Source organism: Heteronotia binoei, chromosome 1 (assembly GCF_032191835.1).
Source record: "Heteronotia binoei isolate CCM8104 ecotype False Entrance Well chromosome 1, APGP_CSIRO_Hbin_v1, whole genome shotgun sequence".
Taxonomy (NCBI): Eukaryota; Metazoa; Chordata; class Lepidosauria; order Squamata; family Gekkonidae; genus Heteronotia; species Heteronotia binoei.
The window spans coordinates 151,369,890-151,382,521 of record NC_083223.1 but is presented as its reverse complement, the minus strand read 5'-3'; the positions used below and the strand labels follow the sequence as shown (position 1 = coordinate 151,382,521).

Here is a 12,632-nt window from a genome sequence, read left to right as displayed (position 1 = left end):
CTTCAGTATCTGTTCTTCCAGGGAACAGTCAGGGTTGATCTCCCCTAGGACTGACTGATTTGATCTTCTTGCAGTCCAATGGACTCTCAAGATTCTTCTCCAGCACCACAGCTCGAAAGCATCTGTTCTTCTGCGCTCAGCCTTCCTTATGGTCCAACGCTCACAGCCATACATTACTACTGGAAATACTGTTGCTTTAACTATACAGACTTTTGTTGGCAGGGCGATGTCTCTACTTTTTATACTGCCTAGGTTCACCATAGCTGTCCTCCCAAGAAGCAAATGCAGCTACAGTCACCACCTGCAGTGATCTTGGATCCCAGAAATGTGAAATTTGTCACTACTTCCATGTCTTCCCCTTCTATTTGCCAAGGAGTGATGGGGCTGGATGCCATGATCTTAGTCCATCATCATCAGCCTTTATTGGCATAAAAGAAATCAGTTATACAGGATAAGAGGATTACCAAATTATACAAAATAAAAATTACCCATAAAATATAAAAGATATAGTTAAAATTAAGAAACATCGTTACCAATTAAAACTATGGTTACAAAATCCTTTGGCGTATCATGGTGGCAAAAAAAATGAACTTGGCTACTATTTCAGTGTCTTTTGGGGAGAAACCGCTCAGGAGCCTACAGACTTTCAAGGCATCCGAGCAGTCTCCTGATTTCTCTAAAATGGGACGTAGAAGTGAGTTACGAAGCTGTGAGTATAGCAAACAGTGCAGCAAGACATGAGGGACTGTTTCAACAGATGTGTGCTCACAAGGACAGTATCTAAAAGAGTAGGTTGTCTTGTTAAATCTGCCAAGAAATATGGCAGAGGGCAGAGCATTACAACTTGCAAAAGCAGAAGAAGAATTGCACATTTATACTCCGGCCTTCTCCCTGAATCAGAGACTCAGAGCGGCTTACAATCACCTTTATCTTCTCCCCCCACAACAGACACCCTGTGAGGCGAGTGGGGCTGAGAGGGCTCTCACAGCAGCTGCCCTTTCAAGGACAACTCTGCCAGAGCTATGGCTAACCCAAGGCCATTCCAGCAGGTGCATGTGGAGGAGTGTGGAATCAAACCCGATTCTCCCAGGTGAGAGTCAGCACACTTAACCACTACACCAACGAAGAGAAAGCACTTCGGTGCTGGGGTGTCAATAAAAGGGAAAAGCATGAAGCCATTTTCCCCATGGTGAGAGGAATCTCAAAACACAGTGGAGAACAGGTTTTATTGGCCAGACTATAGAAATCCTGGCATTCAGTGTCCAAAAGTCTATTTTTAGTTCGGTAAAATGCTGCCGAAAACAGCGGCATGGACAATGATTCCAGGGGTAGACCCAAATACTTGATTTTCCCTGCAATATACTCTGACCAGGTGGAAAATTTATATTCAGAGAGCATATGATGGGAAAAGCTCTCAAGTTCAGAGATATAGTGTAGACAGAGCCAGACGCTGAAAGTAGCAAGCCAAACTCTGGTAACCAATAGAGACATGCCAGTTTCCAGACATATTACTGCGCTTGAAACGCAGTTTGGCCAGCCTAAGATTTTCCGCAGGAATTTCAATTGGATCCATTCGATGGATTGGTCAAAAGTATGGATCCAGATTGGGATACCATAAAGTAATTGTGGAATCACTTTGGTCTTAAAGATCTTAATGGCCGCTGGCACGAATTGATTTCCTCTGCCATAGAAAAACCATGCTATGGCTGACACGCTAACATTGGCAATTTTCATAGCATAGTTGCGATGTGCAGACCAAGACACATTATTCTGGAAATTAATGCCTAAATATTTAAAATGCTTAAGTTGTTCTCCCCCGCCCCCCCCCCCCCCGATGGACCAGCTAAAGGAGCTCCTTCTCTTGGAGATTTCTCATAGTTTGCGAGGAAAGCTGCACATCGAGACATCAACCTCTTCACTTTCTGCCATTAGAGTGGTATCATCTGCATATCTGAGGTTGTTGATGTTTTTCCCGGCAATCTTTTTTTCGGCTTGTGCTCCATCCAGGCCATTATCCCGCATGATGTACTTTGCATATAAATTAAATAAGGGTGACAATATACATCCTTGTCGAACTCCTTTTCCTATTCTAAACCAATCAGTTGTTCCATGTTCTGTTCTGACAGTTGCTTCTTGACCTTTATACAGGTTTCTCAGGAAACGTGAGGTGGTCTGGTACTCCCATCTCTTTAAGGACTTGCCACAGTTTCTGGTAATCCACACAATCGAAGCTGAGTGTGACGTGGTAGCTAAAAAGGCAAATGATTTTGGACTGTATTAACAAAATTATAGTGTCCAGATCATATGTGAAGTGATGGTATCACTTTACTCTTCTCTGGTTAGATCTCACCTAGAGTATTATGTTCAGTTTTGAGCACCACAATTTAAGAAGGGGATAGACAAGCTGGAATGTGTAGACAAGCTGAAGGGCAACAAAGATGGTGAGAGGTCTGGAGACCAAGTCCTATGAGGAAAGATGAAGGTGCTGGGTATGTTTAGCCTGGAGAGGAGATAAATTAAGTTGGAGATAAAATTGAGATATGCCAGACAAAATTTTTTTGAACATGCTAATAAACCTGGAAGGTGGTTGGCCTATAGAATGAGAAAAGAGAATGCCAAAAGAATAATATCGGTCTTGAAAGACGAGAATAATAAAGAGAAAGTTCAAAAACAGGAAATATGCCCAATCGTGGAACAATTTTATTAAAAAATTTATAAAGATAAACAAGTTCACAAGACAGAGCTAGAAGAATATATTAACCAAAATAATCTCAATAACTTTACAGAAGAACAACAACAAATTTTTAGCTTATTAATTAGGACGGGGTGGGAGGGATTGTTTATTAATAATGCTAGGAACGAATGAATTTATAAAAAAAATTTTTAACTAATTGATTGGAAAGCGGATTGGGATGGGTAACTAAATTAATTAATTTAAGATACAAGTAGTGAGTCTAGCAGTCGGGAATCGGAGGGGTTAGTGAGGGGGGTAAATCGGAACGGCAGGTGGAGACAAATTGGGAGGCGATACCAGTGAGTTTTTATCCTGGGCAGGTGCAGATGTTCGGCCAAGGGATGCCAGTGCTCCTGGGGAAGGGAAGATACGACGGTGGGAGTAGACAGAAATACAAAGGAAGGAGACAGAGACAAAATGGAGCTCGGCCTCCTTCCAGTCTACTTCCCATCCCAACGGTGGCAGGTAGTGGGGCCAAGAGGAAATGCTCGCCTCTGTCATTGGTGTTATGCAACACCAGGTCCATAAACAATAAGACCACAACGCTTAGGGAGTTTCTGCTTCGGCAGGACGCGGACCTGGCTTGTGTGACCGAGACCTGGGTGAGGGACAGGGAGACAGTAGCTCTCTCTCAGATGTCCCCCCCGGGGTACTCGGTCTTTCACCAATCATGGATTAGCGGGCGGGGGGAGGGGTGGCGCTGCTCATACGGGAGGGTTACTCCTTTCGGGCTCTCCCGGACCCAAAATTGATGGTATCGAATGCGCCGGTCTGGTATGGGATGTTGGAGAGGGGTTGGCAGTCTGGCTGGTGTACCGTCGCCTAACGCACCAGCTAACGCCTTACCATCACTATTGGAGGCAGTGGCAGGCTGGGCGTTGGAGTACCCGGGGCTTATGGTCCTGGGTGACTTTAACGTCCATGCTGACGACACGGCCTCCACTCAGGCGATGGACCTAATGTCTTCCATGGCGACACTGGGACTCTCTCAATTTGTTACGACTCCCACGCATCAGGCCAAGCACACATTAGACCTGATCTTTGCGTCCGGGATTTTGGTGAACGATATCGCTGTAGAAGCGGTTCCATGGTCGGATCACCTAGCCCTTAAGGCCCGTGTGGGGACGACGCCCCAACCCTGTATGGGCGGAGAGCCTATTTTGGCTCGCCCTCGGGGCCTGATGGACCCGGAACGGTTCCAAACAGCCCTGAGGGATCCCTGGCCCACTCGCAATTCCCTCGATGACCTGGTGGAAACCTGGCAAGGCCGGCTGTCCAGGGCTATCGACGAAATTGCACCTCGGCGCCCTCTGCGCCCTCGTGTGAGGCTGGCTCCATGGTACACCTTGGAGCTGCGCCAGCTGAAACAAGGGCTCAGACGACTAGAGAGGCAGTGGAGGCATACTCGGGACGAAGCGACGAGAACATCCTATAGAACGTTTATGAAGTCTTATGAGATGGCAGTCAAGGCTGCAAAGAAAGACTACTTTGCAACCAAGATTGCATCTGCAAATTCGCACCCAGCACAATTGTTTAGAATAATTGGAGACCTTATAACACTGCCACAAGGCAAACCAAATGTTAGAGAATTAGAGATTGGCTGTGAGGCATTTGCGAAACATTTTGCAGATAAAATCTCATTGCTCCGCCAAGACCTGCCTACCACATTGGATACAGTGAGTGAAATTGAGGCTCCGTGCCTGTCTTCGGGCTTAGTGCTGGACCACTTCGACCCACTCAGCCTGGAGGAAGTCGATAGAATCCTCTCTGCTGCTCGCCCAACAACATGTGATTTGGACCCCTGCCCCTCTTGGTTGATTAAATCCTGCCAGAGGGAGCTTAGATGTCCTTTACGGGACATCATAAATAGATCCCTCTTAGAGGGGCATTTTCCAACACCTCTGAAAGAGGCTTTGGTCCGTCCTCTCTTGAAAAAATGTACAGCAGACCCGGCCGAATTGGCAAATTACCGTCTGGTGTCTAATTTACCGTTTCTAGGTAAAATTATTGAGAGGGCAGTGGCGTTGCAGCTACAGAGGTTTCTGGATGACGCTTCCGTCCTGGACCTGTGCCAGTCTGGTTTCCGGCCGGGCCATGGAACGGAGATGGTGCTGGTCGCCTTGGTGGATGACCTCCAGCGGCAACTGGATCGAGGCGGCGCTGCAGTGCTGATGCTGTTAGACCTGTCGGCGGCATTTGATACAGTCGACCATTAGCTACTGACGCACCGCCTCGCCAACATTGGGGTTAGGGGGTCGGCCTTACAATGGCTTTCCTCCTTCCTCTTAGGCCAGGGACAAAGGGTGGCTATTGGGGGCGAGCGGTCCCAGAGACGCACACTAGATTGTGGAGTGCCTCAGGGAGCAGTTCTCTCCCCGATGTTGTTTAACATCTATATGCGCCCCCTTGCCCAGATTGCCCGGAGGTTTGGGCTGGGTTGCCATCAATACGCAGATGACACCCAGCTCTATCTACTGATGGACTGCCGGCCGGACTCCGTCCCAGGGAATCTGGACCTGGCTTTACAGGCTGTTGCGACGTGGCTTAGGCTGAGTGGGCTGAAGCTGAACCCGGCGAAGACAGAGGTCCTTTGTGTGGGTCGCAGCGCCTTGGGAAGGGGAATAGCTCTCCCGGCCTTCGACGGCGCGCCATTGAAAGCAGCGTGCCTGGTAAAGAGCTTGGGTGTTTTACTGGAGCCTTCATTATCGATGGAGGCCCAGATAGCGGCCACTGCCAAGTCAGCATTCTTCCACCTGAGGCAGGCAAGGCAGTTGGCCCCTTTCCTAGAACGTTGGGACCTCGCAACAGTGATCCACGCGACGGTCACCTCAAGATTAGACTACTGTAATGCCCTCTACTTGGGGTTACCTTTGTGCCGGACCCGGAGGTTGCAGCTAGTGCAGAATGCGGCGGCCAGGTTGTTGCTAGGACTCCCAAGGTGGGAGCATATACAGCCGGGGCTACGTGGACTGCACTGGCTGCCAATTACATACCGGGTCCAGTACAAAGTGTTGGTCATCACCTTTAAAGCCTTATATGGCCGAGGACCGGCCTACCTGAGGGACCGTCTTTCCCCATATGAACCCCAGAGAGCACTGAGGTCAGCCGGGAAAAATAAAATGACTATCCCTGGGCCGAAAGAGATTAAACTTCAGAACACCCGAGCACGGGCCTTTTCAATTGTGGCCCCTGCCCTATGGAATCAGCTCCCTGAGGAGGTGCGGGCCCTGCGGAACCTTGATCAGTTCCGCAGGGCCTGCAAGACCACCCTCTTCAAGTTAGCATATACGGACTGCTGAATACGGTTGTTAACAAAAGGATCCGCCAATACGGTCCTGCCTAAGGACCTGTGTCATTATGTAAATTATGTAAACTGACAGAAACTAGCGTCGAAAATGCCATCGTCACTGCCAGATTAAGTTATAAATTTTAATTATATTGACTGGTTTTTAAATAATGTTAATTTTAAAGTTTTATATTCATTATATTGTATGTTTATGAAATGTTGTTAGCCGCCCTGAGCCTGCCTAGGCGGGGAGGGCGGGATATAAATAAAATTTTATTATTATTATTATTATTATCAAGGGAGCAATGGTGAAAGGTGAACAATACAAATTGAGAGCCTTCGCAGACGACTTGGTTTTTATATTAGAGCAACCAATAGATTCAATTGACTGTCTTATAAACAAGATTACTCAATTTGGCTACTGGGCAGGACTGAAGATCAATTACCATAAAAAAAATTTTTTGACCAAGAATATGACGATAGAACAAATTCAGTCTCCTCAACAAAAATCAGGGGTTTTGTATGAGAAAGGAATAAAATATTTAGGTGTGCTTATCTCAAACAAATGTAGTAGTTTAAAAATGGACAATTATGATAAACTACTCAAAGAAATTAAAAAAGACTTGGAAAAATGGCACGATTTGAATTTATCCTTAATGGGAAGACTAGCCTCAATAAAGATGAATACCCTGCCAAGACTATTATTTCTATTTCAAATTATCCCAGTACTCTTAAATAGTGGGTTTTTTCAAGAATCGAATAAGATGGTTTCTAAATATATATGGCAAGGCAAAAAAACAAGAATTAAACTGAAGATACTGCAAGATTCCAAATTGAGAGCAGGTATGGACCTTCCAGATTGGCAATTGTATTATAAAGCTTCTGTGCTCTTGTGGGTAAGAGACTGGATATTATTGAATGATAAGAGACAATTACTCTTAGAGGGACATGATCTTAATTTGGGCTGGCATGCATACTTACGGTATCAAAGACTTGAAGGACATTCTTATTTTAAGAATCATTGGTTTCGGAAATCTTTGTATCACACATGATTATGGCTAAAAACGAGAATATACCAGAAAATTCCAAGATGGGTTTCTCCAGTGGAAGCATTCACTCATCCAAATCTTCTAAAACCTAACCAGAGTTATAGATATGATGACCTGTTGGGAAAAGATAATCAACTGAAAACCAGAGAAGAGTTAGAAAGCATGGACGTTAAAATGAATTGGTGGTTGAGAATGCAAGTTGAATCTAGGTATGCCAAAGACAAGATGATAGGCTTTAACACAGAGCAATACATATTTGATAAAATCTTTCTAGGTCCTCAAGAAAAGCTAATCTCCAAATTATATGCATACCTACTACGGATGAAGATGCAAGATGTAAAAGACTGTATGGTCCAGTGGGTGAAAAATTTGGGTCATAATATTATGTTAGAAGAATGGAAGAGATTGTGGAAATTTAATATTAAATTAACTAGGTCAGTAACCTTTAAAGAAAATGTGTATGTTTTACAGATGGTACATGACTCCACAGAAGTTGTGTAAGATATATACTAATATGTCTAACAAATGTTGGAAATGTGCTAAACAGGTGGGTTCTTTTTATCATATGTGGTGGACATGTGAGATGGTGAAGGACTATTGAAAAATGGTTCATGAATTACTACAGAAGATTATGAAGAGACAGATTCAATTCAAACCAGAACTATTTTTATTGAATATATTTCCTGAGGACTACTCTAAAGGGATGAGACATTTGTTGGCGCATATTAACACAGCAGCCAGTATTCTTCTGGCACAGAGATGGAAACTTCAGAAGATTCCCACAAGAATGGACTTGGTGGGAAAAATTCTGGAAACCACAGAGTTGGACTACTTATCCCAGCTGTTGGCTGGGAAAACTAAGGAAGAAGCAAGAAAACATTGGTTGAAATTCTATGCTTGGTTAGATACTCAAGTCTCTTAAGATTCTCTGGTGTGAACTTATATCTTCTTTTTCCTGTGTTTTTTATTATAAGAGTGTCTTTATTGGAAATGTCAAATTAAACAGGTATTTTAACAAGATCTACAATACAAAATATTAAAATGCTGATGATGTGAGGCTGAGAGATAATAACATGACAATTTATGTATTTTAAGAAAGTATAGTAGATGTAGACTTGTATTTTATGAAAGTATTTTCTATGCAGATTAAGATTGACGTGTAACTTTAATTTCTTATCCCTTCTTACCCCCTATCCCCAATTTCCAGAAACTAATAAAAACTTTTAAAACAGAAGCTTTTGCTATGTTAAGTTCAGTGGCTGCATTTTGAGTTCTGATTTTCAGCAGTATTTTTATTGGATAAGGTTAGCGGTGGATTCTCCTTTGACTCAAGTACACACAATACTTTATAGATTAGTTAGTAAATCTTCTGTTAACCACGAAGATGTTAACTTCCTTCAACCTCTTAAAGGCTGCCTTACCTTTTCTAGTATGAGGTGGGTAAGCTTCATCTTTTGGATATTATTATTGGCAGTTGTGTTTCCTAATATTGATCGTAAATTGATTCTTGTTTTTAAAAGTTATTGAACGGCTGTCACATAGAGGATGGTGCAGAGTTGTTTTCTGTTGCCCCAGAAGGTCAGACTAGAACCAACATTTTGAAATTGAAGCAAAAGAGTTTTTGGCTAAATAGTAGGAAGAATTTCCTGACAGAGCGGTTCCTTGGTGGAACAGGCTTCCTCAGGAGGTGTTGGGCTCTCCTTCTTTGGAGGTTTTCCAACAAAGGCTAGACGGGCCATTTGACAGCAGAACTTAGGCAGATCATGAGAAGGAGGACAGGAAGGTTGCATCACTGCTTAGTTCTTGTGGCCTCTCTTATATACCCATGGAGATGCTGAGCACCACTTTGGGGTCAGAAAGCAATTTTCTCCAGGCCATTTTGGCCATGGATCCTGGGGGCTTTTGGTTTTTTGCCTTCTGGGCATGGAACTGGGGTCACTGGCATGTGGTGGGGGAAGATTGTTTTGAATTTCATGCATTGTGCAGCGGGTTGGACTAGATGACCCTGGAGGTTCCTTTCAACTCTATGATTCTATCATTCAATATGTTCTATATAAGTCTATGATGAAGTATTTAAACTGCTTTTCTTCCCATATATAGATAGGATTTGCATCCTCCATATCTTAGTAACACATATTTTCTGATGTGCTGACCCTTTCCACTTTCACAGAATATTTCTGGCTAACAAATCTCGATAGTATTTTTTTTAAAAAAATCATTGTTGCCCCATTTAAAGGTATAACATTGAGCACAGAATATGTAACTACAGTATAGTTTGTCTTGTAGTATATTTATAATTTAGAATGATTGAATTCAATTCCTGTATGAATTAACTTTATAGGTGATGGAGAGTTGTTGGCTTGTGGCTTAGCTGACAAAACTTTGCTGGTGTTCGGCTCAAACCTTAAAGCAACACCAACTGTTTATTCAGGTAAATTACTTCTTGTCTTGATAATTCTTAGCTATCTTCCTATATTCTTCCTCTGGAAGCTGCTAATCTAGAATGACATTTTGCATTTTAAGGTCCTAATTCCTTGGAATTCTTTGGTATACTTACAGAGCAGCATGCTGTCTAATTGTTGATTTGTGTCCGCTTTGTATGTTGAGATACACTTAAGCAAAGGTAACCAGATGGTGGATTCAGACATGATGACTTATTTTTACAGGGATGTATCTGGTCAAATAAGGAGTGCCGTGGCGCAGAGTGGTAAAGCTGCAGTACTGCAGTCAAACTCTGCTCACGACCTGAGTTCAATCCTGGCGGAAGCTGGGTTCAGGTAGCTGGCTCATGGGTGACTCAGCCTTCCATCCTTTCAAGGTTGGTAAAATTGAGTACCCAGCTTGCTGGGGGTAAAATGTAAATTGATGGGGAAGGCAATGGCAAACCACCCCATAAAAAGTCTGCCATGAAAACATTGTGAAAGCAACGTCACCCCAGAGTCGGAAATGACTGGTACTTACACAAGGGACTACCTCTACCTGGTCAAATAACATTTTGTTAACTTGGCGCAAAAACATGATCTAACTAACTAATCTGTTAACAAAGTAACAGTTTTCCTATAGCCTTGTGTCTGGACCTCCTGTTCACGTGTTCAGTGGTCTCTTCAGCACTATTTGTGGGCTGGTGAAGAAGCTTTACCGAGCCCAGTGGGGTCGTGTTCCTTTGCATGCAATAGGTTGGTCAAGTATTAGCTTTGAGAATTCATTAATCTGTGGAGAATAAAGTTACCACATACAACTGATATATTTTTTGGCTTTGAATCTCACCATTCTTTGGTGCCTTATTTGTCTTGTATGTGTCCTGTGATTTATCTTGTTTACAAGAATGCCAGGATACCTGCTACAACTATCTACTCAAGGAGGTGGCTGTAGCTCAGCAATAGAGAACTGCATATGTATGAAAAAATACAATTCTAATGCAAAATACAATTGGATGTACACTTGGGGGCAGACAAAGACCTTTAAATGTCTTTTTTTCATATCTCCAAATACAATCTACAAAGTTATTAAAATAGTCTGTTACGGCATATTTTTGCATTTTTAATTTGTTCACAGTTTATACCATTTAAATGAAGCACTAATTTGGCAAGTTAATTTTTCAGTTGTATAAACTGTGAACATAAAAGTAATTCTATTATAAGGCCTATCTCTTAGAATAAACGGAAATTCATTTGTTTCTGAACTATTTGCTGATGAGAACTCCAGTTGAGTTATAAATATATTTGCAATTGGTGGTTATGTTTCTTGTTAGCTTGCTTATTTATTTATTTATTTGTATCCCGCCCTTTCTGTGAGCAGGCTCAGGGTGGATTCCAAACTTGTACTGAGAACCAGCTTGGTGTAGTGGTTTTATCTGGGAGAACCGGTTTGATTCCTCACTTCTTCATATGCACCTGCTGAGTGACCTTGAGTCAGCCACAGTTCTTGAAATAGCTGCTTTCTCAAGAGCAGTTCTTGAAAGAGCTCTATCAGCCCCACTTCCCTCACAGGGTGTCTTATGGGAAGGGAAAGGGAAAAGAGATTGTAAACCACTCTGAGACTCCTTTGGGTAGGGAAGGGTGGGGTATAAATCCAATCTCTCCTCCCTCCTCTTTTTTTTCTTCTTCTGCTTCTCTTTTAAAAACATACCTATTAGAATTCAAGGGGCTGTGTGGAGGCTTCTATAAGTATTGTATTGGAATATGGGTTTCTACACTTTTGATAAAAATGTAGTACAAGTGTAAGTACAAGTTAGGAGTGAATGCATTTACACTTTTGATAAAAATGTGAGTACAAGCTAGGACTATTAAATTTATTTAACACCAGCAATATGGCTCCTGACTCAGGGCCAAACTAGACATCACAGTGTGCTCCCTGAAGCTGCACTGCAGCTACACTGCAGCTGCAGGGAATATCTGTTGAAAAATGAAGAGTATTTTATTTATTTATTTATTTAATTATTCTATGATTTATATCCCGCCCTTCCCATAAAATGGCTCAGGGCGGCTCACAGCAAACAATAAAACAGAGTTTAAAATATTATTACATATATAAACATTTAAAATCAAAGCATTTAAAAACCTAAGCCTTAAAATCTTAACAACACATCTATACAGTATAATTCACAAAAGTCTAATAAGCTACATTTATTTCCCAGTCAGGCGTAGGCTAGCCGGAAGAGGGTTGTCTTACAGGCCCTGCGGAACTGAGCAAGGTCCCGCAGGGCCCTCACCTCTTCCGGCAGCTGGTTCCACCATGTAGGGGCCATTGTGGAAAAGGCCCTGTCTCTAGTTGTCTTAAGACGGACTTCCTTAGGCCCGGGGATGGTGAGAAGGTTTTGAGTCCCAGACCTCAGTACTCTCTGGGGAACATGTGGGGAGAGACGGTCCTTCAGGTAGGCAGGTCCCAGGCCATATAGGGCTTTAAAGGTAATGACCAGCACCTTGTACCGGACTCGGTATGTTATTGGGAGCCAGTGCAGAGCCCGAAGGCCCGGCCGAATGTGCCCCCATCTTGGGAGGCCCAATAACAGCCGGGCCGCAGCATTCTGCACCAGCTGCAATTTCCGGGTCCGGCACAGGGGCAGCCCCATGTAGAGGGCATTGCAGTAGTCCAACCTCGAGTAGCCTTTTTTGGTTCAGGACTGTGACATGGTGTCTTTCCTTCTCCCCCCTAATGCCATCTACATCATCTGAAATGGTGCCAGGGGTTGTTTCTCCCTTTCTACAGCTGCATGTGCAGAACCTAGGCCTAACTCTTTTTAAATAAATGTAATATCCTTTAAAAAAATAGAAATGTTTTACTTTGGCTCTAAGTAACTTTGAATTCTACAGTGCAAAAATTCTCAGTGAAACGTTGTCCAAATACATGCATATCTATTATGCCATAGCTTGAAAAGGATTTATAAAAAGATACATGTAATAAATAAAGCTTTAGAACACAACACTGGGCTTTGAAGAAAGAGCTGCTGTTGTTGCTATGTCAAGCAGTTCCAGATTTACAGTAGGTAAGAATTCATACATTTCTAGACTTTATTGGCAAGCTGGAAAAGTAAAGATGTTTGAATAAGCATAGTAGACTAGTT

At 43.0% G+C, this 12,632-nt stretch overlaps 1 protein-coding gene across 1 annotated transcript in view; it reads left to right on the top strand.

Annotated features, from left to right (window-relative positions):
- The window catches only part of WDR27 (WD repeat domain 27), a 159,794-nt gene that overhangs the window by 40,373 nt on the left and 106,789 nt on the right, over window positions 1–12,632 (top strand). The window contains exon 16 of the mRNA XM_060242619.1: window positions 9,411–9,500. Coding sequence (XP_060098602.1) covers window positions 9,411–9,500 — 90 coding nt within the window. The remainder of the gene's footprint in view (window positions 1–9,410; window positions 9,501–12,632) is intronic.